At 38.9% G+C, this 27,976-nt stretch overlaps 1 protein-coding gene across 5 annotated transcripts; it reads right to left on the bottom strand.

Moving 5' to 3' along the window:
• Positions 1–59: 59 nt before the first annotated feature.
• LOC755757 (transient receptor potential cation channel subfamily A member 1 homolog) lies at positions 60–27,970 on the bottom strand. Of its 5 annotated transcripts, none has more exons than XM_030993206.1 (24): positions 27,706–27,970; positions 26,292–26,469; positions 25,037–25,113; positions 23,908–24,069; positions 23,199–23,420; positions 22,471–22,564; positions 21,790–22,033; positions 18,336–18,528; positions 17,479–17,573; positions 16,385–16,537; positions 14,733–14,847; positions 13,120–13,265; positions 12,260–12,375; positions 11,757–11,936; positions 10,983–11,071; positions 9,522–9,623; positions 8,472–8,792; positions 7,847–8,002; positions 5,773–5,881; positions 5,192–5,283; positions 3,847–4,059; positions 3,186–3,254; positions 1,746–1,931; positions 60–330 (listed from the first exon to the last, which is right to left on the bottom strand). In XM_030993206.1, exons 1-24 carry the CDS (start codon positions 27,961–27,963, stop codon positions 145–147), a joined length of 3,756 nt encoding a protein of 1,251 aa, XP_030849066.1. In that variant the 5' UTR covers positions 27,964–27,970; the 3' UTR covers positions 60–144. The 5 variants fall into 5 exon arrangements, with proteins under 5 accessions (XP_030849066.1, XP_030849067.1, XP_030849068.1 ...); XM_030993207.1 differs by having other exon boundaries at positions 9,522–9,620; XM_030993208.1 differs by lacking the exon at positions 9,522–9,623.
• Positions 27,971–27,976: the final 6 nt, after the last annotated feature.

The following is a 27,976-nucleotide window of genomic DNA, read 5'->3' as shown; positions in this document are numbered from 1 at the left end:
ACAACTTTGTTTAAACAATCTCTTAAATGAATTGACAGAGGAAGGTGGTCTCATTATTCCATTCAAATATGGAAGAAACAATTGGGCTACACTTATAACAATCATGCATCTAGTAACCCATTTTCATTTCCAATCTTACCAAACCTAGCTGTCTTGGAGAGCCTGCATTTGCTGTTTGATCTCCTGCATGATGGTCATTGTCTCAAGCTGCTCAATCTTGGAGTCGATGGCATTCTCAGACAGCATGTTGAGCTTGTTCCTCATGTCGCAGATGTGCTGGGCCATGTCTTCAATCTTCATCTCCGTTGTTTTGGTGAACTGCACACTCCCCTGAAATGACAGACAATTGGGATGAAAAATGGCAAATGGTTGGAAAGGACAGAAAAAAGATGATTGTAAGATGATAATACAATTTGTGATGCTTTCCACTCCTATATTGCTCACTGCTTGCTTAACTATTTCTGTTTGTTAATGGGTAAATACATCATCATCATCATCATCGTTTATTGAAGTCAGTATTTTCTCTCTTACAAGGGGTTATGGACTTTCGAGCCACTTCTTCTTGTCTCGAGCATCCTCCTCATTTAGACCAATCTAACTGCTTTCTTTCTACACCATAGCTTTCCATGAAATATTAGGTCTTTCTTTCCCTCTTATGCCATCCACTTCCAGATCCCTCACTCTTTTCACAGGTGCATCATTGTCCCAATTCTCGACTCGACCCATCCATCTCAATCCACTTATCTTTTAACCGCTTCCACCAGTTTCTTCCAGATTCCCAGCTCTTTTCAAAAGTTCATCATCTTCCCTTCTCAACACTTGACCCATCCATGTCAATCCACTTCTCTTTTATCACTTCCACCAGTTTCTTTTAGATCCCCAGTTATTTTCAAAAGTTCATCAATCTCCCTTCTCAACACTTGACCCATCCATCTCAATCCACTTATCTTTTACCGCTTCCACACTTTCTTCCAGACCCAACATTGGATGATGATAATAATGTATATTGTAAGAGTAAAAACAGTAATACTGAGACAATGCTTAACACTAGTGTTTGTAAGTGCTGAACTATTATTACAACAACTTCAGCAAGGCAACCATGATAAGGCATTCTGGCTTTCCATGAATTTCTTCTCATTGACAACCCATTTACATCACCTGGGTAAAGAGAGGCGAAAGCAGATTCTAGTCGTCAGGCAAGCAACACCCAATAACATCTTTGATGGCATATATAAAAGTGTCCTTTTTATGTGCTTTTGTAACGTACGTAAGAAGTTCAGGCTTAAGGATTGAAAGGGGTGTCTAGATTAACTAATACAAGTCCAGACGTTTCTTAAGGTCCAAAAGAATCAGCTTTTCCTTCTTAAATTTGCAAAAATGAAAAATAGACAAAATGATTATTAGACCATATGGATAGTAGACGAACTTGTTGTAGACCAAGCGTCAATAAAGTGATAAAAACGTCACTAAAGGCCGGGTGACACTAAACTGCTATGGTTACCAACTTTAAAGGCCCACTGCACTACTTGTAGCTACTTGCGCCCTCTATATAACAAACCATGCCTAATCGGTGACCATTGGTCCCCCATGATCCTCTTTTTCTTATGTTAACTGAGAGCTGAGTTGATGAGATAACCACCTGTCCAGTGACCTTGCAGGGCAGTCTAATCCCTCCTGTAAACTATGGCAGATACGCTTTAAGGAAGCAGAGAAAAGGCTGGAATATTAAGGGTACTATGTTTTACCGTCTTCTCCAGTTCTTCGAGAAATGCCACCAGCTGATCGTGTATCTCCTTGTACCCAATGGCCTTGTAGAAGAGCTTGTGCATGGGTGAGATTTCCGTCCTGATACTTTTCACCTGGTCTCTCAGAACACTGCGCTTCCAGATCAAGAGGACAGAGTTGTCCTGGACATCCAAGATCCCCTTAGCCTAGGAGTATCAAATAAAAGGAGCAAATATATAATACAGTTATCTGCATGAATCAAAATCTAACAAGTAAAAAAAAAAATGTTGACCAAATTATGCAAACCATATGCCAAGTCAAATTTTGAATAAGTCAAACTACGGTATGTTTTGCGGTCCGTACAGCTAGATTAAACTTATGCAGAATTAACTGTAATACAGTGGGTATACCCAATCCAATTAAGCACCATTTAGCGGCGACACCAGTGTTTGGTTGTTTTCACTGGATTATGGGAAATATATCAGCTGTGGCTTTGTTATATACAAAATCTTTGTGTATAAGATGCACCCCTATTTTTTTTGGAAAAAAAAGGAGACTCCGTAGGCAGCAAGCTATAGGTCCGTGTTAAAAGAACCATGTGGGGAAGAACATTTATTTGACTGCGAGGTGGAGTTGAAGGCGCCGATTTGTGCTTGTGAACTTGTCACTAATAATAGTAACAATGTCGTTTTTAAAACTAAAGATGACAGACAAATTTTCCTTTAAGTCCAAACAGAAATCTGGCCATACAGGTAGTTGTTCTAGTTTCCGAGTGGTGAGTCAACACACCGTGTATGACTGAGCTGGGAAACATTGCCAGGCACAGTGCCAGGTGGGGGGCTTAAATCGGACACTTAAAAAAAATATTAAAAATTTGGAGGGAAAAGTGCGTCTTATACACTGAGATTTACGGTATATAAACAGTCAAACCTGTCTATTGCGACTGCCCAAGGGAAACACAAAAAGTGGTCTTTGTAGACAGGTGGTCACTACATCAGGTTTGACTGTATACCAGTATATATGAATCTTAGGGATTTCTTTAAATTTTTTGGTAGGGATGGCTTATATAACTTATCTAAGGTCAACATTGCGCTGATTCCAAAAATATCCTATTGACCCCTCTACTGACATTTTTGTTATTTGGCAACATTTTGGCCCAATACTAACATTTTGGTCACTTTTGGTCAAGGGTATATTTTCCCATCGTTATTATCAGCAAAGGAAATTCGATGGGCTAATTTTAAGTGTTACTTGGTGCTACAAAATAGTCATCTTTTGCAACATATAAAACAGAATAAAATATCTCATGTACATGTATTTATAGAAGAAGAAAACAAAATATTTATATATATATATATATATGCTTGGAGAACCTCTTCGACAGAGGTAATAGTGAAGTAAGGTATACAGAGAATACACAGAGAGACAAAATCCCAAGTCTCCTACAAGATTAAACTTACCTCAAGTGTACGTTTACACATTATCGCCTTTTTCTGAATGATTTCGATGTCATACACAGCCAAACCAGTCTGCAATATTAATAAATAAAAATGTGAAAAATCAAAATAATTTGTGTTTTTTCAATATCACTTTATCAACAATCATGATATTAGCAACGGAAGAAATAGAATATAACATACAGTTGTATAGATACTCAAAACTAGAATATAACAAATAAAAAGAGAGAAAAAGCAAAGGACACATAATATTGCCAATGCATGCAGGGCTTATATGTCACAGTATTTATGGTGAAATGCACGATACACAACGATACTTTTGGGTAACTCAAGAATGAAAGGTGGCCTGGTCGGATTAGGGCATTTGTTGAGTACAATTAGATCCAAGCTTTAATATATCACATCATCAAGAACCATAAATCACGGACAAACTAAATTTTTCCCAAACTTGAAAATGACAATTTTTGTGTTGTTGGGGTAACTCAAGAATGAAAGATGGACTGGTTGGTTAGTGCTTTATTGAGTACCGGTACTTGATTCTCAAAATAAACAGATACAAGTCCATTTTTTGCATACTTAAAAAGGGTACAAATAATTTATTGGTTAACTGTATACATTCACTAATATCAAATACACCATCGGTGTGATAGTTACGACTCCTTACCAGGAGATTCATGATGAGTATTGGCATGAAGAATATGAAGAGAAAAAAGATAATGTGTGTAGAGGCTGGATAGAAGACCATGCTTGTAAAGTCCACAGAAGCCACGGGTTGGTAGAGGTAGTCGAGGGAATGAAAGACAGCATCGAAGTTGGGCTCTCCGCTGGCCATGGCCAGGATCTTTGCTAGGGAGTTCGCCACGGTGTGAAAGGGTGCCTAGGAAGGAAAATGACACCAAGTTCAACTTTATATACCGGTAATTCCATTAATAGCATGTACACAAACAAATCAGAAATACAGCACAGAGGCAAATCATTATAGATCCTGACGATTGTCGTCCAAGATCCTGACGATTGTCTACAAGTGCATCCAAAACAAAGCTCCAGTGTATCTCAATTCTCTCATCGTACCCTACCAATCTACTCGTCCTGGCCGTCGCTCATGTACTGACAGTACCCTGCTACATGTTCCTCGAACATACACCAAAGCTGGCGACAATGCTTTCCATGCATGTGCTCCTCGACTCTGGAATGAGCTTCCACGTTTTATTCAATTAGCACCTTCGCTGGATGTCTTCCGAAAAATGTCTCAAAAATCTCCTCTTTGACCATGATCAACAATAAATTCTTTGATAACTTTTATGTAAAGCGCTGTGAAACAACAGTTAGTTTGTAAAAGCGCTATATAAATGACTTTATTGTATTGTATTATAAATGGAATCAAGGGTACCATAAAAGACTTGAGGTGGCCTTGTGGAAATAGTCCCCTTATGAAAATGTTGTTTGTGCTCAAAAGCAAGAGAGTACAATATATCACATGAATATGCCAACAAAAAACATTCAAACATAATGCTTATAAAGACACATAGAAGTGGGCTCTCTTGGGCATTTTGACATTGTTCTGGCGTTTACCCAATAACAGGTGTCATCAATCATCAGGATTAGCCTTCAGTCTTATGGCCAAAAGGCTTTATGCAATATGCTCTGTCTTTTCCCATTAAAGTAATTTTCCAGACTTTCCAAGATAGGCCTACAGGTTCACTGTGTGCAGACTTCAACACACATTAATGGTATTTCCACACAGTCTGGTGTCATTGACAATATTTACCTCTTAAAGCCTTCCTGAGGACAGCCGACAAAATACATATCTCTAGAAATGTTTATCTCCTATCTACGGTACTACAAAAGTATAACCGCTGGCTATTCAACTACTCATACTTTTAGTATACTACTCTCAGAATGTACAATCTTATCAAATTCCTTTAATTGAACATCTAAAGACATGGTTGAATTGCTTTATAGTTTCATGAAACAGAAATTATATCAGAGATTTTTGAGACAGTCCATACCTGATTTAAAAGCAAAATACAGAACACCACAGCGAAGGCGATGGCGAAAATGCCGACAACGAAGATGAAGTTCAGAAGAGTAGATAGCACCTCTGTTTAAATAAGGGAAAACCAGAAGATTCAGGGCATAATAATTAGCTTTGAAAGATTACTGTGAAGCCATGAAATGATAGAAAATGATCCCACATTTTCTCTGACGACAATTTCATCAAAAGTAAAGGATTATTTTGTCACAAATGAATAAATGAATAATAATAATTAAAAAAATGATTATGTGTAAAGCATCCATTTGCATTTGCATATCCATTTTGCAGAAATGCATAAGATGCTGCGAGCATAAAAGATAAAATGACAGTATTATTATTATTATTAGCAGTAGTAGCACTAGTAGTAATATCATAATTATTCTTATTATTGTTATTATAAATATCATTATTATCGTTAATATAATTATTGTTATTATTATTAATAGTATCATTATTATCATAATCATCACCGTCTCATTTATTAATATTATCATTAATATTGTCATTATTATTATCCTCATCATCATCATCTAAAAAAGAAAGAGCCAATCATACCAAGAAACATGAAGATATAGAGACCAAAGAATGGAACAGTCTGCAGGAACAGGATGAAGTTGAACCATGTCAGAAACACTGCGAATGCACCAAGCTGCCATTGCCAATCCTGTAAAAAAAAATGCATATACACAAATATTATTTTTAAAAGCAAAGATGAAATATGGTTACGAAGGTTAATTCATTTAAGGATCTTTTCTTTGGCTATCTGCGTGTGGAAAATGTTCTTTGGCTGAATGGATGTGTGTGGGTGTGGGACTCAATGCATGCATGAGGGTGTGGGATGTAACTGTGGGTTGCGTCTTTAGCAGCAGGTGTGTGTGGGTGAAGGACTCAATTTGGGTTGTTTCTTTGATTCTATGAGGGCTTTGGATGTGGGTGTGGTTGCATCTTTAGCAGCAGGTGTGTGTGAGCGAAGGACTCAATGTGGGTTGTTTCTTTGATTCTATGAGGGCGTTGGATGTGGGTGTGGTTGCATCTTTAGCAGCAGGTGTGTGTGGGTGAAGGACTCAATTTGGGTTATTTCTTTGATTCTATGAGGTTGTGTGGGTTTTGGAGGCTATATGTGGGGTAAGGTTTTTTTACTGCATGAGAGTGTCGATTGTAGAGGGGTCATTGTGGGTTGCTTTTTTGGTCGTAAACGTGAGTGTGGGTTGCTTCATATACTGTATGCAGCTGCGTGTGTGCGTTGGAATTAGTGTGGGTTATGTATTTGGCTGTATGCTCTCAAGAATGTGGGAGTCATTTGCTGATTTGGCTGTGTGTTGTTGAGGTGTAGGAGTCAATGAGAGTCGTTTCGAATGCTTGTGTGTGTGTGTGGTTGAGTGTTTGTTTTTGTTGTTGAACGTTGTTCATGTTATTTAAACATATTTGTGGCTTACATCCAGTAAATAAGATCGAAGTCATCGAGTGATCGATCTGTATTGAAAAACAAGTCGGACAAAATCTTGGAACCAGCGAGACTTGAACATGCATCTACTGCAGGAAGCATTACATTTATAAAAACTTGTTCATGTTGTTGTAAGAAAGTGCAGGGGTTTAGAGTCAGTGAGGATTTTTACACAAAACTCTGCTCAAGGGAAACAAAACAAATATAGTTTCGAAATATAGGAGGTCAGTCATATACGGTGCCAAGTATTACTGAATCGTATCATGGAACTGTAAACATAAATGTACACAAATATCATTTTATTTCATTTTCTGTCTGATCCAAGCACTATTAGGACTATCAGCTTGATGCACCCATTAGGGTTGTGTTTCATGATACTTGTTATCAATAACAATTAGTTAGAATAACCGTTATAAGCTCCTAAAATTGTGACAGTTGATTGGCTGAGAGCAAATTTGTTATATAAATTCAGTATAGAGATTTGACTGCTACCCTGGCTACGAGAGGACTGCCTGATTTATACGCTCAAGGCAAATTTACTGAGAGCCAGTATAGAAACAGCGAGTACTAAAGTATTAAAGCAGTCGATATCCCTTTTATTTGCTGAATTCAAACAAAAATCTACTAAGAATTCTTACCTCATCCTTTTATTGAGTAAAGATTGGTTAAAACATCACAGAAAATCTGAGGAGCTGTCTGTTTATCACCGACAAAAAATGACTGAAATTTTCAATCAGTTGGGAATCGCAGACAAAAAACACTGTATGGTGTCCGCGCTCGCTCAAAGAACATTTAAACACGTAAACCAATGGGCATCGCAGCAAGATTATATATTTTTCCCGGTAACTGGAATTTTGCTGAGATTTTACTCTTGGACTATTAATCAGTTTGGGCATTTTTCGTTTCTTTACGGGAATGGCTAAAAATCATGACTGCAATTTCAACCAATCAGATGGCTGGATTTCTTAAGTGAGGTATATAATATTTGTTATTGATCACAAGTTTTACGAAACAGGACACAGATATTCTGAAATCTTATATGTGGTCAATAGCATATGGTCCAAGTTAAGCATAGGAGATTACACAAGAGCAATCGTGGCAGGAGCATGTGTTGTACAACCCTATGGGAAGTGAAATGATTCACAAAATGTCATCATAGCGAATGTTGCACCAAACAATACTTACTGGTTTTAGGTTGACCCCATAGCCGTAGGTCAAGTCACCAAGGCCGGGCACTATGAAGAGTGTGATGAAGACCACGAGCGCCACTTCTCTCAAAATGCTACCCACACCGCGGATGTTGTTTAATGTTGTGTGTCTGTAGATCACTACACGATAGACCTATTCATGGGAAATAATTTTAAAAATATCATATGGTTGCACAGTCAAACCTGTTTTTAAGGCCAGCTAAGGGAAAAAGGAAAAAGGGCCGGGTAGACTGGTGCCTATGCGACAGGTTCTACAACACAGAGTTCTTTCTTGAGGGAGATAAAATACATGTACACTTTAGACTGGTGGCCACTAACACAGGTTTGACTGTATGAGACATGGCCCAGGAAAGTTCATCTGCAGCAATATCCAACACTGACCAAACACTTAACTTCAATCCTAGACCAAACACTGTACCTAGCAATAACCCTAATCCTAAACCTAACACAAAATCTAACTGCAAATGTTAACCTATCCCTGTACTTTTATAAATATTATTAAACTTGAGGTTGCATTCAACAAAATATAAAAGTTATAGAAAGAATTTAGTCAAACGCAAGGGTTTAAAGGTGGAAGTTTATGTCATGATTTTCTTTCTTACAAATTCAATGAAGTAGATCACAGTGAGCGCAAGGATGATCCAGGCCCCAACTCTTCCAAACAGGACCAAAGCAAAAAGGTTCATGTTCTCCTGCCACTTGCTTTTTCCGTCAGCCAACCAGGTGTAGTTGTTGCCTTCAGGGTTGGTCTGGACATAGAACGGTGGAGGGATGACCAGGCTGTGGCCGGTGACGAGGACAACGAGGGTGAAATGGAGGAAGAGGCTGATCCAATATTTCAGTCGAGTCGATTTGTTCTTGTAGCGGATCATCAAGCGGACTACAGGGTGATTCAGCAACATTTTACTCTCATCCTTCTGAATCTGAAATGACAGATCAAATAATATCATTAACCCTTAGAGAACAAGAATGAGTTTAATGGCTAAATCGATCACATATTATTCTTTAAAAAGGCAACAATCTCTATTTTTCTATTTTTTCAAGTTTTTTAATGAAATGTAATATCTCTGAAAAAAATGATTGTTAATCTCTAAACATGTTGCACATATTTAAAAAAAAAATTTTTTTTCCTTTTTAAAATACTTGGCTTCAAATGGAATATAGTCATGAAACAAAAATAGATGCAGTCTGTGCACCAAAAATCCCTTTCAGGGCTCTAAACTAAATATTTATTGAGTCAAACCACAAAAAGTGGAATGATTGTATCAAAGGGGCTAAAGAAACAATGCAGTGTAGTTTAATCCCAGTGATACCAGTTGTTTCCACTCCATTAACCTGAAAAGACACCAAGACATGTTCGAGCTCTATAAAATTTGTACCCTTAGAAGCCTGAAAGAGCAACTACTGGGCCTGAATTCAGGCAAAAGCCTAACAAATGGCATTCATATTAAACCCTAATACAGTGGAAATAGACCAAATTATTTGCTGATACCTGACCAAAGACGTGGCTCTCATCTTTGCTAGATATTGGGAAGTAGTTGTGTGATGACTGGATATGATGACGAGTACACCAAAGAAAACACAGCAATAAACTATGGCCGTTTTTACTTGGCATGTGTAATCAGGCTTTTAGGGTTAACCTTGTTTCTTACCATGAGTCTGAGAGGATGGTTCTCAGAACGATATACTGGGTCAGTCACATAGATCTTTGCGTCCTCTTTCAGTGTTCCATCGGCATGGAAATTGGAGTTCTGCTGTAAACGATGTAAAGATGAAGTCATTCATGGTGAGTTCAAGTAGGAGTTGGGGTTGTTTGGGGCACCCAAAATGTAATTCAGGACCCCATAAATAACATTTAACATGAGCTCATGCATATACAGACTCTAAGTTCAAGTAGGAATACAACACAAGTAGGAACCACGAAAGGAATGACCCCTGAGTGAGTGGTGTTTATTTTACCTGACTGCTAAGAAAGCATAAATGCTTGTAGGTAAGCAACCAGACGGACGACAGCTTTAGGTCCTCTCTGAAGGACCTGATAATTAGGATTAATGCCTTACCAAAGGGCACTAGCGCATCGACTTGGTTTAGAACCCGGGTCACCGGATTGTGAGACCACTGCTCTACCGACTGAGCTATCGCGCCTTCTTAGTTGTTTGGGGCACCCAAAAGTTAATTCAGAACCCCCAAAAATAACATTTAACATCTATCTACCATCTACCCCCCAAAAAAAAATTAAATTAAAAAAAAAAAAAAAAATAGTGAGGGTGAAGCCCCTTGCCCACCAAAGGTAAAGCTGTCACATTTAACATAAGATTTTATGGAATATCTACATGTACATTGAATTACACTAAATTACCAGAAATATTGGCTTTTTATAAATTTATCAACTTATTTTCGGACAGATTATTGAAATAATGCATGTAAAGGTATTTGTTTTCCTATTTGAAAGTGAGAGATATGTAATGATCTGTGTCCATCACCAACTTATCCAAAGACACAACATGTAGAGGTTATAATAGAACTAAAATTGTATTTGGTATATAAGTGTCTATTGTTAGGCAGGCCAGAAATATTCTGTGATTCAACATGTTCTTTAGTGTCTTCAATGTGGTCTGACTGCTAAGAAAGCATGAGTAAATGCTTGAAGGTAATAACCTAGCATTTTTTCTTTTCAAGACATAAAGTGTTTATCTAATACTACAGAGTTCAGTGACTATGTGCAATTCATTTGTTGTGTGCAGTTACCATTTCATTTACATGTAAGAAAACCGCTGCAGCTATTTGCAGTGATTTACAGCACAAAAAGTGAACAAGCCCTAACATGCCACAGCAGGCAATGTTCATTGTACAGATGCAAATGAGTAGTCTCGATTCGAGATCATTGTTTCATGCCGTGAAATAATTTTAATGGCAATGACACAATACTAAAATATTTGTACTTCATATATTTCAAAATTTTCTGGTTTTAAAATAAATGAAAAAAATCATTTCCCAGGGCCCTGCTTTATAAAAACATAACAAACAAGCCCCTGAAATTGTGGAATTTGATTGGCTGAGAGCAAATTTTTCATATGAATTTAGCATGTGTTATTATTAATATTTAGTCTTACCGATTCCTCGTCAATGTTGTGATCTGAACCACCTAACGTGCTGATGGTGCGCAGCAACGTGTCACCAGTATCATCATAGTTTCCCCTACCTGTAATGATTGAAGGACACAGATATTATAAAATGAAAAAAAGAGGGAGCAACCACACAGAATTCCCCATCACACAAGTATTGACTAACTACACAAGCCACGTCCAGTGCAAGAACAGGAACTAATCCTTGGCGTTAAACCCTTCCAAGTCTTAAGTGTACAGCTTCTGGAAGAAGCGTGCCACGGAGGACCACCTCCCAGAAGCGTGCACAGAGGACCACCTCCTAATTTGGTCCGGAGCGTGCCAAGGCAAACAGTACCATACTTCAAAGAGCGCCCAAACACAACTTAGTCTACAGCCTTCACCTCTTTGAGGGTACAGGGTTCTAGTTGGTGAGTGAGACGATAATAAGTTTCATCACCCGTTTCTCCCCAGTCACACAAAGTTTCTCTACAAGTAACCCTCACCCTGTGTCTGAGTCTGACCCTAACTGTGACCTCTGCACTAGAGCCTAAACCTCACCCCAATTCTAACCTTAACCCGTTAACTACTGAATTTATTTGTTGCCATAGGCTTAACACAGAGGCCACCAGGTTCCAGGAAGCAATGGGTTAACCCAATTTTCTCACCCCTACCCTAACACTAAGAATAACCCTTAACCTAATACCTTGTAATAGAAAAAATAGACCTATCCTGTAAGTGTTAAAGAAATGAAAATCATATTCAAGAGTGTGAACTTCTTACTGGATGTAGTTTGAGTTTGAGTTTGAGTTTGAGTTTGAGTTTGAGTTTGAATTTGCATCCAATCTGAAAACCAGTCTTCCAGGAGCTCATAATCTACTTTGATATTCACAGAAGTCGTGTCATCGATGTCGGTGTCTGTTAATCTGGTGATGCATTTGTCTAGGACGAACTGGCACACGCCTACAGGGAAAAAATTATTTGATTTCCTGGGTACCGTGCAAATCATCAAAAATCTTCCGAATATGGGAATAGGGACTATTAGTCAATTAGCAATAATTCAAATACTTTTTGAGAAATAGATATGAAACTGCATGAGCTAATTCTTTATGGCATATATACACTGTCCGTGTGCCAAGTTTCAAAATTCGTTGTCACTCCATTGCCAAGATCATAAAAGAGGGGGGGGGGGGTTGTAATTCCCCACCTTTTGGCCGAGAGAGCTACAAATAATCCACCCTTTTAAAGCTTAAGGTGACAAAGAAAGAATTGTGTTTAGAGTCTACCTGGCATGGTGGTGATGAGGTTCCTCATGGGCGTGGTCTTGTTCGCCCCTTCACCGGTGGAGTGGGCCATGAGGGAGCGCCAGTTCTCTTGGGATAACAGAGTCACTGCCACCATCCTATCAACAAAGAAATGCATGCACAAACAACAGATTGTCAAAGTTACAAGGATAGTGACCCCCTAACTGTATTAATTTGGTTTTAATAGAAGCAAAACAATTAGAGAAACAGGTACAGAAAATTTATGACATTTTCTTTACAGAGCATATTGGAGAGGAGCTCACAAGATACATCTTGCAGTGTTGCCAATTTTTTTTCCCCTGATGACAACTTCAAAAACTCATGAGTTTCCTATTTTTAATCAGATATTAGCGACATCATTACAAGAACGATAATACTTCACTGAAAATCACCCATTGAATAATTAAAAATGGAAATTGTCTCTGAACTCCAGATAACAACGTTTTACAATTAACAATTTGAAATACATCATTTCAGCTGTTTGAGTGTTTCCATATTATTGTTCTTCATTTAACCTGCCGACTACTAAATACTCTAATTCCCATAGGATACATGGACCACCAGGTTCCGGCATTCAATTGCTTACTTGACGATTGTTGCAGCGGCACACTTCCTGTAGTGGCAGTAACTCATTTGTGTAAAGAAAATTGACCAATCATGTTTCTCGTGGCAATTAACTGTAATCCTTGGCCATAAAAGTTAACCTTCCAATTAGTTGAAAAAGAAATTTAACCCATCGCTTCCTGTAGCGTGGAGTCCCCTTATTATGCATATGGGCACGAAAGAATTCAGTAGTGGAACAGGTCAATTGGAAAATGCCCAAGCTAACTACTGCAACCTACTCGTGCCCGTTACGGATGGCGTGGTCCAGGCAATTTCGGCCCTTGCGGTCGCACTCAAAGAACCTGATCTCCCCCTGATTCTGCTCCAGAAGCATCTCCACGATGAGAATATTCCCGACTTTGCAGGCGTACATCAACGGGGTCATCTGCAGAGGCAAAAATATTCGAGAACAAACATGGAACAGGATCCTGTTTCAGAAAACTTGTTATTAATAACAAATGCCTAATTTCCCTGACAAATTTCCACTCAGATGATCGAATGCCACGATTTCTGGCACAGGATGTTCTAATTATATATCTGGATAAATCAATACAATCTCTACTGATTTTCAAAGCGTGAAGCCATTAGAGATTATTACTCAAAAGCATTAAAGGACCTTTTTGAAATGTTAAAGCATACACAGACATATAGCCAAAGGTAGTACAGCTATAGAAGACATTTGTTTTTTACTTTTTACTTTATCATCTACAGGCATATTGTTCAGAGTGGTAGCTTCTCCAGATTCTCTATGGATAGAACTTCTCTATAATATTTCTTTAACCTCTTAATAAAAAACCAAAAAATAACAAAATGTTGGTCAAAAGACTTTGACCCTAATTTTTTCCCCCCTCCTGACCAGCACATTATGATTTTGAATTAGGTTTGTAAGCTGTCATTTATGCATCCATCCATGAAACCTTTTCCCCACTACTGTCTAAAGAAGCTGTAAATAGGAAGCTGTACATCAGGTGAAATAAATACTGGCATTACAGTCAATATCAAAGACACATTATATGATATATTTGGGTAAAGTGTATGTGTGTGCATGTAATGGGTTTTTTACAAATGCGTATCGATCCCATATGATTATTTACAGCCAACCGAAAGACACAGCTCAGTTCCAACCCGGACCTGAGTCAATTTTTAGGCGAAGACAGAAAGCAGAATGTACCACTAGACCAACTGACAACTCCCTAAAGGTTTACTAATAATGATAATAATAATCTCTTATCCTGCCATAATAAATACAGCCTAATGCCACAGGGATAATCCCCATTGTGCCAAGCCTCCAATCCCCCTGTGCCAAGTTAATTTTGAGATAATCGGATGAACGCGATGGTACTATCAATAGCGTGTGCAAAACACTAGGCGCAGTGCAATGGGCATGAACAATAACTGCTATTACGAATGCGAGCATGCATGCACAAAGCACATAAGCGGTAGCTCGCTCGCATGAATGAAGCAACCAATCGATAGCGGGCTTGCGTGTAAAAAGCACTTTAACGGTAGCGTGCAAGTAGCCTTATGGCATGATATGAGTTGAAATACCGTCTCTATAAGCACTTTACAGACATTATTACCCAGGTCATCAGATTTATTCAAGCACAATGTGCACCATCTCCACTTCCTGGGGAGTATTCCTACCATATGGTTACCATTTGGCTATTACTAACACCATTGCTTTGGCATCCTACAAGGTCCCCATCTCACTCCTGGGTATGGAGTGGCAATGCAGATTAATGCCTTGCCAAACTTTGCATTTTAAGTCAAGTGCTTAAATCACTCAACTAAGACACATCTACATAAGGTAAAGGTTATAGGTCATAACTTAAAGATCACAATAGCTACCTACCCCTTTGTTGTCTTGCATGCCAGCTAGTACCTTGTTGGTCTTGAGAAAGAGCTTGGTAGTCAGTTTATGGCCTCGTTTGATTGCAAGGTGAAGAGGGGTTTGTCCCAAATGATTCCTAATCAGTGGTCAAAGTTCAAAGGTTAAAAAGGAATCATGAATCTCAAAATAATTTCTTTAATAATGCAATCAAATGGAACACATAAGATTGAAAAGCATTTCCAAATTTAGGGAGGACCTTGGTAGTCAGTTTATGGCCTTGTTTGATTGCAAGATGAAGTGGGGTTTGTCCCAAACTAATATTAATCAATGGTAAAAGGTCAAGGGTTTATAAAAATCGTGAATCTCAAAATAATCGTTGAAATAATCCAATCCAATGCAACAAATAAGGTTGAAAAGCATTTCAGAACTTCACTACCCTTATTTTCAAGCACAACTTGCTTCTTGTTTTCATGATTTTAAATTTTTTTTATGATGCAAAATAAATTGCATTGAATCGAATCGAACTGAATTTAGCAAAAGCACACACCCTTAAAATAACAACTTCAAAACATCGGCTGAGCTAAAATAAAGACACAAATTTACAAAATAATGAATGGCAAAGTTCAAGGGTTAACCACTTGACCTCCTTTTCTTACTTTCTTCTTCTCCTTTTTTTGTTGTTGGGAGGGGGGGGGGGGGTATTTTTTTGCAGATGAGCATCGATGACCCCCTTGTGTACCCCACCCTGGCTTTGCTTAAGTACAGATTTTATGGACAGATTCATTATAATTCCTCCTCACCAGGGCCTTGTTTCATGAAACATATTGTCAATACAAGTTAAAATGACTGTTATAAGCTACTGAAATCATAGCATTTGATTGGCTGAGAAAAAATTTGTCATTGAAATTTAGCAGTTGTTATTGATAACAAGTACTGAACTTAAAGGGATCCGGTAACTTTGTCTCAGATTCTGAAATAAAATTCTGGATTTAGCTCATGATGCAATGATTATTACAAACCTTTAGGTCAGCCAGGAACCCCATGACTTTTACAAGCCGATCGCCTGTCTGATTATCAAGATATTTATGATTAAAATTACAAATTTTGAAAACCGTTCGCCTGACGGTTTTCATAACACTACAGTCTATTGGGGAAAACGAGTATGGTAAAACCGGTCACTCAAAGATTTTTACTTTTTTGAGGCACTTCTTGATCGTTTTGAAGCGCAATTTTTTTAGGGCTTCAATATTACACCATATCACATACACTGATAACACGTAGGGCCGTGTATCTCAGATTTAACATTGTTAAACGATCCCTTTAAACCTTTTAAAAAAATCACTCAGAGGAATTAAGGAAAGAGTGAAAGGAACACAAAATGGGGAAGTATATACCAACAGCCATGCGTTCACAGCCTTTTCACTATGACTAAAGGCTACGAAGTACAGTCAAACCTATCTATAAAGGCCACTCATGATCAAGGAAAACAGAAAAATTGGCTCCTGTAGGCAGGTGGCCTTCCTAGACAGGTTCTATAACCCACTCACTTCTTTCTCAAGGGAGATGAAATACTTGGCCACTACAGACAGGTGGCCTTTATAGAAAAGTGGCCACTCTTACGGTTCGACTGTAATATTGAAAGCTTCAATTTGTGAAAAGTCTCAAAAGCTTACTGTTCACAGAGGCCCACATCATCCTGGTTCTTCAGTAGAGCTTTAGCAGTGTCGAAATGACCACCCTGGGCTATCAGGTGCATGACGGTATTCTCCTGGGAATCCTTCAGGAAGACATAACGCCTGTGCCAACCAACAAACTCCAGCAGACTCCTGAATGGGATGCCAGAATTAGACGAAAGGAATTAGTTGTGAGTTTCTTTTTTGGGCAAGAGAAAGTTATGCTTGTGCCATGCAACAACTTCTATCTAGCACACTCATGCAAAGGGTACAGGAGTTATAAAGACTTCAGTTTAGCATCTTGCGATGAGAATCTCTCAGAAACTACCCTTAAGCTGCCTGATGGCCATCATCAGCTTCCTGTCCAACCCGGTTAAAGTATTTTTGCTTTTAATATGGATACTTGCATCTCAAATGTGAACAAGATGACACCTACCCATTGAAAATGGTTTGAAACCTCCTAACATACTTTTGTTATGGTCCGATGAAAAGTCCCATTTCAGAAGCAAATTGAATGATTTCTTCAGAAAGATTTTAGAGGTACTTCAGAAATTGTATTTTCCAGATAATAATTAAGTATTTGTGGCAACGCCTGATTTCTCATACAAAAAAGAACACACTGTCCGGTCAGGTGGTCACCTTACACGACCTTTCTTGAAATCAAAGCTGAAGATCATGTGACAATGAATGAGAAAGGATGGGAGCTTTCATAGATTTTCTGCAGGATTTTCACAAAGCGTCGGGTAACGCGATGATTCAAATAAGCGAGTTCATAAATAGCTCTGGCCTGCATGACCCCAAAATATCCACAGATCTTAGACACGATGGATACTTCCCACCTGTGCATTTTAGAATAATCACTGCCAAAGTGATGGAGGTGCTTCATGAATACCTTTTGTTTGCCTCTTGAGAAGAATACTTCCACCTGTGTATCAGATAATTTTACTGTTGGTGCATAAATGAATACTGATTACATAACTTTCATGAGCACGATCCGAGTATTCGTCTCAATGGTTTTACAATTTGGGTACGAATGACCTTTATCTGCCCATGCGCAAATCCTAATTACGAACTCGCTTATTAAGCCATCTTACTCTGTCTGTCCCTTGGCTGCACAGAGCAGTATGATCTTCTCAATCTCCATGGATTCACAGCCGGTACTGATGTCATCAAAGCTGTTCAGCAACTCCTATTAAAGAGGTCAACAAAAAAGGAAAGACATAAAGAAACCTTAAAGAATGCACTTACAGTTAACAACTTAAAGATAAACCTTAGTTCTGGAGAAAAAAAATATTTAAAAAAAAATTCTCACAGAATCAAACGAAACTTACATTGAATGTTCAAGATTACAAATAAATGACATGAGCCAAACAATTTTGGAAGAAAATGTGTACTGGCTGAGTAATGAGCAAAGAAAGATAAGGAAATCAAGGTATAGTACTAGCCAGACACCATTTGTGTAGTCCCATATGCATCTTTCTGTGTACAGTGCTTGATACTTTACCAAGACTGGGCCAAATTTATTATGATTTTGATGACTCCATAACCTTGCAGTGCACACCAATAATTACATGCTACATATGATCAACTGTTTCTGATCTATTCCACACCTTTTCTTTCACGATGCAATCGCATTACCAAAACTCACCTTTATCTTTAATCATGCATACCCCAACCAAATTATAAATATAACTTTTTTTGAGAATGTGAAAAATTGATTGGACCCAATTTATTTTATGCCTGACAAATCGTCACAACATCTGATGGGGAATGGTCATTTTCATATGCAGCCACTGTTTCATGGAATTACTTGTCGGAATAGCTTAGAAACATAGAAACATATGAAAAGTTCAGAAGTAGTTTTAGCACTTAATCAGTTCTCACATTTGTGAAACCATGATCGCATCATTAATTTCCACTCCTTTATTGGTATTATTATTATTAAACCAACCTGGAGGACCAAGGACAGGTTTTTCTCAACTGAGATCCATCTGATAAGATTCACCATGATGGACAAATCTGGGTTCGCATGTCTGAGAAGAACGACCAGGCAATCGCTCGATCCCGTTGAAGCGGTGAACTTGAGCAACGATTGGGATCCATGAATTTCATCGTCCAAATTCAGCCTCAAATCGATGTCATGACTAAAAATGTATAGAATCGGAAAAGAAAGAATTGTGGTAAAGCATAAGAATGGAAATGTTACGAGAAGGGCTTTGTCCAACGTCTGGATGAACTATAGCCTGATTTATAGATAGATAGATAGATAAGGCTTTATTCAAGGGCTTCTCAAAGTCTGGACCACCCTAGGGGCTCGATCTGCTTTATTTAATATCATGTTTTTAACTGTAACAGTTCCCCTAGACCAAAAACAAGCCTCTTTTTTATTATATAATTACTAGCAGGACCCGCGGAAATCCGCGGGATTCTAGAGGTGGGCGGGGGGGGGGGGGTGTAAATAGATATATAGAGACTGTCTAAATTAAAACCACCAAGAACTTTATTTGCCATTCAGGCCATTAAAAAAATATACATGTTTAGCGTCCCCGCCCGCTTTCTTTTTGGGGGCCGCCTCCTATTTTTTTTTTTTGAAAGAAAAAAAAACAGCGTCCCCGCCTGCTTCCTTTTTGGGGGGCCGCCTCCTATTTTTTTATTTTTTTTTTTATTTTTTATTTTTTATTTATTTTTTTTTTTTTTGAAAGAAAAAAAACATGAAAAGCACTGCTAAAATGTATTTCTGATTTTAAATAAGAAAAAAAAAATTGTCGGCCGCCATCTTGAAAAATAGCCCGAATGTCAGGGAAAAATGTACGGAGCGGCCATTTTGAAAGAAAAAAAAAAAGGGCCTCCTCCTTCCCATTTTTCGAAAAAACAGGATGCTAAAAATGTTTTTTTTTTAATTTGGCCTTATATAAAAATTAAAAAAACGATCCAACTGTACCGGTAATTATTCTTTAAGCCACTGGAACTGCGTACAGTTCCGTAGTGTGGCGTACCGACTATGCAGAAATTAGGCTGCGTATTAATGGGAAAATAGTCCCTGCGTAGGTTATGCGTAGGCTGGCGTACAGGTTTGCTTATGGTTGCTTACTGTGTGGAAAGCTTTTACTGCTTTGTCGATCTGGCGTAGGGTAGCGTACTGTTGCGTAGGCATGTAGCGTAGTGTTGCGTAAAAAGGCTGCTTTCTGCGTCAAGTTTCTACGCCGAAAGTACGCAAAAAAAATTAAACATGTTGAATTGTTTTCTTTCATCTTGCGTACCCCTTTTCGTTCCTCAGCATATAGTAACGTAGGCCAGCGTAGTTTGTACGCAACACTACGCAACTCTACGTATTGACCCCACGCCAATTAGTGACCTGCAAGTGTCACAAATAAAGTATTTAAAATATGCTCATCTGACCCTAATTAAACACCTAAACCCCCCGAGCTTTCGGGGGTTTATGGACTCTTGAAACCCGTGGACCCCACGCCTATATTATATATACACTCAACTCGCTGCGATCTGATCTCGATCTCCCACACCCCCCCCCCCCCAACTTTGAAGAACGTAACCCCCGAGCTTTTGGGGTTTTTATGGCCCCTTGAAACCCGTGGACCCCACGCCTATATTATATATACACTCAACTCAGGACCCGCGGAAATCCGAGGGATTCTAGAGGGGGGCGCAGGCAAAAAATTAAGTTTTTCATTTCGGGGGCTCCATTTCAAATTTTTGGGAAATTTTCGGGGACTACTTTTTCCAACTTTCGGGGGCTCTTTTTTCTGGGGCTACTTTTTCATTAATTCATAAAAGGATAGGCCTACACTTTGTTGAGATTTGTTTAGTAGGCTCAGGACAGGTTTCAGGCTTCCTATACTTCATAATTGCCTATTTAAAAAAAAAAACATTTTTCTAGTTCAATAACTAAGTTTTCATGCATTGATTTGATGCAAGAACTGTAACATAATAGACCCTAGATTGTGATTATTTCTGACCATGAATTTCGATAATCATTTTTCAAAGTAAAATTTTCACAAGAAAATCAGACAGTCGATTAAAAACGTAAACATTAGTAATACTTTTACTAATTCTAAGATCAGGTTTCGTAAATCTATTCACGAAACTATATTGAAATCGCGGCAATAATGATGCAAACCAACAGATAACAATTTCAAAGTGTCAAATCTATTCGACTCGAGCTCAGCTCAACTCACACACACCATTGTATTACGTCTATGCACACACACACACAGTGTAACTCCAGAAAGCTCGAACACCGGCGCCGCAGGCCTCGGACGCCTGCGGTGCGCGGAGCCGGTGTTGGAGCTTGCTGGAGTTAAATTGCAGCTCACACACACTGCACAGCAGCACTGCACTGACTGAAGGCAGCTTGCGACTGAATTGTCAGTCCAATGGTTTTCTTGTGAAAACTTTCCTTTAGAAAATGATAATCAAAATTTAGTAGCATGGCCGTAATAATCACAAAATAAGCTTTCATTTCATACCTCCATTCACGACACCTATATAAAAATCGCGGCAATAATGATGGAAATAGGTCCCTAAGTTTGGACGTGGACGGGAAGCTTCGTGTGTATCTCTGTGGCTCGTGCAGCTGAATACTATACAATGGATATCCTATAGAAAGATGCTTTACTCGGGTAAGCCCGACCCTGTGCGTCGTGCATTTAATACGCAACTTAATGTGAGTGGACAGTCATCGGTCGTGTGTCTACGGATGTCATGTTGAATATCCATGAGGTATCTCTGTCGTCACGCATATCCTGCATTATGCATGTCGCGTCTGTTTTCGCCCTGGACGTCGACACGGAGGAGGACCTCGGGCGGAGTATAGCCAATTCCACAGAGTGGACTCTCCCGCGGACGATGGCACAGGGCACGGGTACCCCGAGGGGAGGGTTCAGGAGGAGATAGCCGCACCAACTTCGGTCGGCGATCTCATTAAAAAACAATAGAATACAAAGGCTCGCCGAGACGTCGCGCCCCCCGCGGAGCCTTAGCGTATTATTATTATAGACAAGTGTCATTAATGTACATTTTAGGAGTACATTGTCCGAGTCTGAACAAAATTTGAGTTATGTTTGAGTCATGTCCGACTTTCTAGCAACTGATATTAACGTTATTTGTTTTACTTAATTGGACGTACCATATACGAATGACCGGAAGAATTTTCGAGCAAATGTCTTCCCATGTTTGGGACCCTTTAGCTTTCATGGAAATCATGTACATCCGAAACGTCAAAGAAAAGTTTGAGAACACCAGTCTATACAGAATATGTACTTGTGCGTGTAGAGGCATTAACAGATTTTTTCTAGATTCCATCAAGGCAGTCCCTAGGCTGGTATAAGACGTTACCTTTGCAACATGAGACATTTACAAGACAAGACAAGACAACATAAGACATTTACCTTTGCAACATGATACACAGCTCTTCAGCAACTTCAGCATAGTTGCCCCTGCAGGCGTAGTGCAGGGGGGTTAGCCCCTTGGCGTTCCTTGTATCCAGGAGCCTCGGGCAGAGATCATGTAGCATGTGGACGATGTCGAGATGTCCGTGCTTGCATGCCGTATGCATGATGGTGGAACCGAACCTCGATTTGAAATCGAGGAGGTAATTGGAGGGACCACCCTCACTTTGATCCACTGGACGAACTGTTTATCATGAGATTAATATTACATTCATAAAGTGCCTTTTCATTAGATACAAAGCGCATAAATGTGAAATACTTATAAACAAAGAGAGAGAACAATATCATAACAAATCAGAAAAGATGTGATTTGGGGGGAGGGGGGCAAAACGTACTTTCACTTTTCTGTTTACTGGCTCAAGGGACTCTACGTGTTATTCCTGGCCTGAGGATTTCCTGACATAGCAACAAGTATTGTAGTTCATTCATTAATAACAGGTTAATGGAATAAATTGTCACTACGTCCCCAGGAAAGAAACTTTCAATAATTTGAATATGTTGGTAAACCGGTCTATTCAGCAAGAATTCTCCTTAACCTGTTGACTACTGAATTATCTCATTCACATAAGCTGTATACAGGGACCACCCGGTTCCAGTAAGCAATGGGTTAATTTGACTCACCACATGTCATACAGCACCTGATCAGCATCTGGCTACCAGTCTTGATGGCCTCATGTAGGACAGTCTTCTGATATATGTTCTGAGCTAACAATATCTGCAACGATAAAACACAGCAAAACATCCCATTTGAAAGTTTTACATGTTAACATGTCTAGAGCTCAGCTGTCTTCCTCAGACCCGAATCGGCAGACTGAAATAAGCCGCCAGGTGCATGTTACAGGCATATTTTCTTTTTCGGGATATGTGATTCAAGAACTTTCAAACCATTATTACAACCATCCTGATGAAACTCTTTTATAATCCTATTTGACTATTTATTTGTAATCTTGGAAACATTCAATTTGTGTCTGGGTGAATTAAAAAAGGCAACTGAATCAAGTCTTTAAACTCATTTAACTGAATGGGGAATTAGACACCATTCAGATTTTACCCAATAACAGATGATGTCAATCACCAGGATTAGCTTTCAGTTTCATGACCAGCAGGCCTTATGAACTACCATGCATTCCCCCATATGTGAAAGTCATTATCTATATTTTCCCTCCAAAGAAGACTCTTCAAGAGGGTATTTATTGATAGGCCTACAGGTTTGAAGTGTGAAGACTTGTACATCCATTAATGGTATTTCTACTAAGTCTTGTGTCAGCAAAAATATGGCCTTGTACAAATGGAAACTGATGACCCGATCCCTTTAAGACACAATCTTCCTGGAAAAGAAAGACTCTCACCTTCTGCATGTCGCATCCTCTACGCTGGCAAGTTGACAGGAATCGTAGAGCATACTTCACATTGCCCTTCTTCAGGATGATGTAGAAAGGCGTGTTCTTCGCAGCGTTTACGGCAAGGGGGTTAGCTCCATTTTCCAGGAGCAGGATGGCAGCCTCAAACTGACCGTTGTGGCATAAAATGGTGAGAAGCGTTGAATTAACTCTGCCAAACCTCAACGGTTGCTGAAAGGCCAAAGATAAAAATTGTAAAACAAGTGCATAAAAATAATAATAGTCACAATTGTATATAATTAAAGAGCTTAGATATAACAGCGCTAGCTTCACTCTATAATCCTTATTACCTCGGTCGTTGGATTCAATGGCTGATCCCCACATGATAGAACACACATTCCGTTCCCTGTGGAGAATTCCAGCCAGGTGCCATTTTGCAAGCCACAAGTGCCAATCAAACCACATTAATATTCCCATTTAAAACTTGGGTGGAGAGTGGCAAATGTAGGTTAATGTCTTGCCAAAGGACATATAGTGCCGCGGCACTACTCAAACCACGAACCATGCTTAGATCAAAATCTTCTGTCCATCAAACTGACAAGCCAACTATAGTTGTCTCTCTATATCTCTCTCTATGGGGGTGGTAGGAGCGGCAGTGGAAAATAGAGGACAGGGGCTTTTTTCACCTCTGTACAGAATAACCTTCAGCGATACTTACATCAATTCTCACATCTGGATGTGAGAGGAGGGCTTTGATCATGATCTTCTGTCCCTCAAACTTACAGGCAAGCAATAATGGTGTTTGACCTAGATTATCCTTCATGTTGACCTTGATATTCTTGGCTACCAAGAGTTTGACCAGCTTAGCTTTATCCTGAGCCTGGTGTAAAGAAAACAAAACAATTATAAATAAATGTAAACCATAATCATACCACTATGCATAACAAAGATTTCTGAAAATCTGAAGCTCTGAACCATGTTATGAAATCAATGTAGTGTACTGTTTGTATAAAGTCAGCAAAGGCGAAGGTAGCGATGATGTTCTGTATCAAGAACTCGCTGATATCCATCCCCTAGACAGTTCTGACTCCTTCACTACCTGCTTTGCTAAGAGGCCACGACCAGAGACTCCAAGTGCCATATGCTCGGACACAAGTTCTTCAAAGGAGCTTCTTTCCAGATGCCACCAGGCTCTGGAACTCACTTCTGCAGGCCGCCGTCACCTGTACCTCTCTGCTAAGCTTAAGAGAGAGGTACTCAAGATCCAGCTCCGTTAAGCTACGGCTGTCTTTTTAACTGCACATAGTGCATTGTAGACCTTTTATTGAGACACTACATGTATATATACACCTGCCCAGCACCTACATCAGTACGAGAATACACCCGGCGGTGGCATGTACTTATAGCGAAGAAGAAGAAGGGCACAGCAAATGAAATAAGATTTAATCCTCAAATTATCTTCACTTTTAAACCAAATTTGTTCCTGACTGTGAGATGAATGGTTATACATCAACAAGTTTTTCATACTTTGTATCAACTCTGCAAAACATACATGAAGATATTCCCCATGGAAAACCAATAGCCCTGTATTCTACTCAAATTTAAACTGTACACTAGCTGGCCATAAGCTTTTGTTCCAAAACAGATTCAAGAAAGGAAACTAATCTGGTGTCTATAGTTTCCCTCTGCTCAATCTGAGGTTCTTGACCCAGGGTCTATTCAAACTGACTTGAATTGAATTGAATTGAATAGACACATTTCCTTAACAAAATAACAAAACAGTAATTATTAAACATATTATAATGACATATTTATAGTAGAATATGTATCACTAAGATTAAACTTACTTGACCTTCGACCCTGACTTTGTCTCTGACTGCAAAGTGAATGGGCCTCTTTCCTCCTGCTCCTCTAACATCAAGATCTAAAATATTGATTAAGAAAAAAAGGAGGGTGATAGGGTGGATAGAAAACTTGCGATTTGCACGATTGACATGATATACAACGTGATAGTGGCACTGAGGCCTTCTGGACATGCGTCATGTTGAGGATTAATAGTTGTTGGCTGAATCCTACGAGCGCATTCGGGGTAAATCTGCATTGTGGTGAAACTGTAAACTACAGCTGCATGTTGACCTCCAAGACTTGTCACATGATCACCCTTGTAAAAAAAGTATCGTGGTACTACTGCGGTAAAAGTACTGCAGTACCCATAGTACATTTACTCTGGTAAGTTGGTTGCTTTTTGCAGTTTATATACTGCAGTATATACTGCGGTACTGGGATGGTACAACAAAAACCCAATATCCTTAACATGCAGCATGTGCAGAAGGTCTCACTACGGCAGTATTTATACTAGGGCAGTATGCTCATATGGTCGGACAGGCCTATGCCTTTGACGCATGACATTAAAATGTTTTGATTTGTAAAACTAGGGACTTGTGTGCATGGAGAGGTGACACTGTCAGTAAATTTTTAATTTCACGTCATAGATCAAGTCGGTCGTGAAAATCAAAAACTTTCTAAAATGTTGGACTACAGATCAAGAGGTACAGAGTTCAATTAAAGGCATCGTTAAATCTGAGATATACTGACCTACGGGTTATCAGTGTCTGCGATATGGTGTAATATTGAAGCCCTATAAAAATTGCACTTCAAAATGATCACGAAGTGCCTCAAAAAAGTGAAAATCTTTGAGTGACCTGTTAAACCATACTCGTTTTCCCCAATAGGCTGTAGTTTGATGAAAACAGTTAGGAAAATGCAAAATTTGATTTTGATTTCCAATCCTAAATAGCTTGATAATCCCACAGTCGATTGGCTTTTAAAAGTCAAGGAGTTCCTGACTACTGAACTAAAGGTTTATAATTATCATTGCAGCATGAGGTAAATCCAGGATTTTGTTTCAGAATCTGAGACAAAGTTACCCAATCCCTGTAAGTCCCTGCTACAGCACTAATGTCCTTTGGCAAGACATTAATCTACATTCACCACACCCAGGCCAGGATCAATTGGTTGGTAGTCAAACTGGTTGTAGACTAAACAGCAATAAACGTCCCATGTTTGTTCCAACAGTCTCCCAAAGCACCAGATTAATCATACCTGCCCCATGTTGTATCAGCATTTCTACCCATGGTACCAGTGTCTTCATGCAAGCGTAGTGGATGACACTGTTGCCCCGCCCATCCTTGGTGGCGATCTCCTTCGAGATTTGCTCTGGGGTTAAGTCGGAGAGGAGGATATTGGCTTGCCCTACGTCGGGCTGCTTGGAGTTCACCAGCTGTGATTGTATAAATGATACAGCAGAAGGAGAATTTCATATCGATCTAAATGAAAATTTCAATTAAAAAGTCATACTGTACCAGAATACGCTAGAAGAAAAAGAAGGCTACTAGCTAGGTTATTGGACGAAATGATAATTATATACCATGTGGATAGTAGACGGGCTGGGTGTAAACCATATTGGACTGAGAAGACTAATTGGGTAGTAGACACACTGGCGTTTAGCCCAAACGGCAATTCACCTACCAACTGACATTGATATATACCCATTTCTGCGTATAGCACGCTTGACTTACAATAATTTCAATATCACCGGCTCAGTTGAACATATACATGTATGTACATAGAGGGAATTGGGGCCAGATGCTTAACAAAAATAACTTTGTCTTCGGATTGAACGAAAAGTATGCATCAAAAAGCTTATTTATTATTTATAATAATGTCTAACATAAATCTCTAAAGATTCATGAAATATTACATGAAAATTTGAAATATATGATATGAAAAATAAGTATCATTTGCCCTCTGTTAAAACATAATTTCTCAATTTATTTTTCATGGACATTCACTATGGAGTCTTCTTTTAAAAGATATTTTCAGTTGCTTATCACAACTTTTAAGATGTATTTCTCACTATTTTCTTTTCCTATCATTCATTTTCTCTATATATTGTATTTATTGGTACAAGTACCACAACCCCACACATAGATGATTTGCTTGTAATACATATATTTTTTGTAAGTGTTTATTGTATAAATAAAAAAAAAATTGAATTTTCAATATTTTATTTTTAAGCAGGGGATGATCCCTGATAAACCTTGGTGGTTTATCACCCCCTCTACAGGTTCATCTTTTGTTTTAGTGCCTTTAATTTATACTTGATTGTAATTATATTGTCTTTTTATGAGTCTATGGAAATTGAATTGAACTTCTCTCCTTCAAATTATTGTTTAAAATCAACTGTATAGATACACAACCCTCCTGGACACACAACGTCTGAGCTAGTCCATTGGATTTCTTTTGTTTACTTGCTGAGTTTAAATTTACATTTGAGATTGAATTTGTATTCTTTCTGGTATGTTTACTACTCACCATGTGATGATGTTTTCATGTATATGTATGTCTTTATATGTATTTTATGTTATGCAGGGCCCCCAAGAATAACAGTATTTTAACTACTGATGGGGCTACCCTGCTGAAATAAAACGAAATAAATAAATAAATAAATAAATACCTTTAGCAGTGAGTTACCACGGGCTCTCCTAGCTAGATTTCTAAAATTCGCCATGCCGCCGGTCAATTCGGGCTCGAATTCCAGCTGCGGACTTTCCAACTCTCCCTCGCTACCGGAGTCATCGTCCGTGAAAGAGGGCGAGTGGGCACCCCTCTCCTCCTCCTCCTCCTCATCGCTCGATTCCGGGGACGATTCGGAGCGTTGATGACGGCTCCAGCTTACTTGGGTGCGAAAGCGGTCCGGACGCCGCATCATCATGTTTTCATAGTTT

Source organism: Strongylocentrotus purpuratus, unplaced genomic scaffold (genome assembly GCF_000002235.5).
Source record: "Strongylocentrotus purpuratus isolate Spur 01 unplaced genomic scaffold, Spur_5.0 spur5_scaffold_20, whole genome shotgun sequence".
Lineage (NCBI taxonomy): Eukaryota > Metazoa > Echinodermata > Echinoidea > Camarodonta > Strongylocentrotidae > Strongylocentrotus > Strongylocentrotus purpuratus.
Note: the sequence above shows the minus strand (reverse complement) of the source record. Positions and strands in the feature narration are given on the sequence as shown.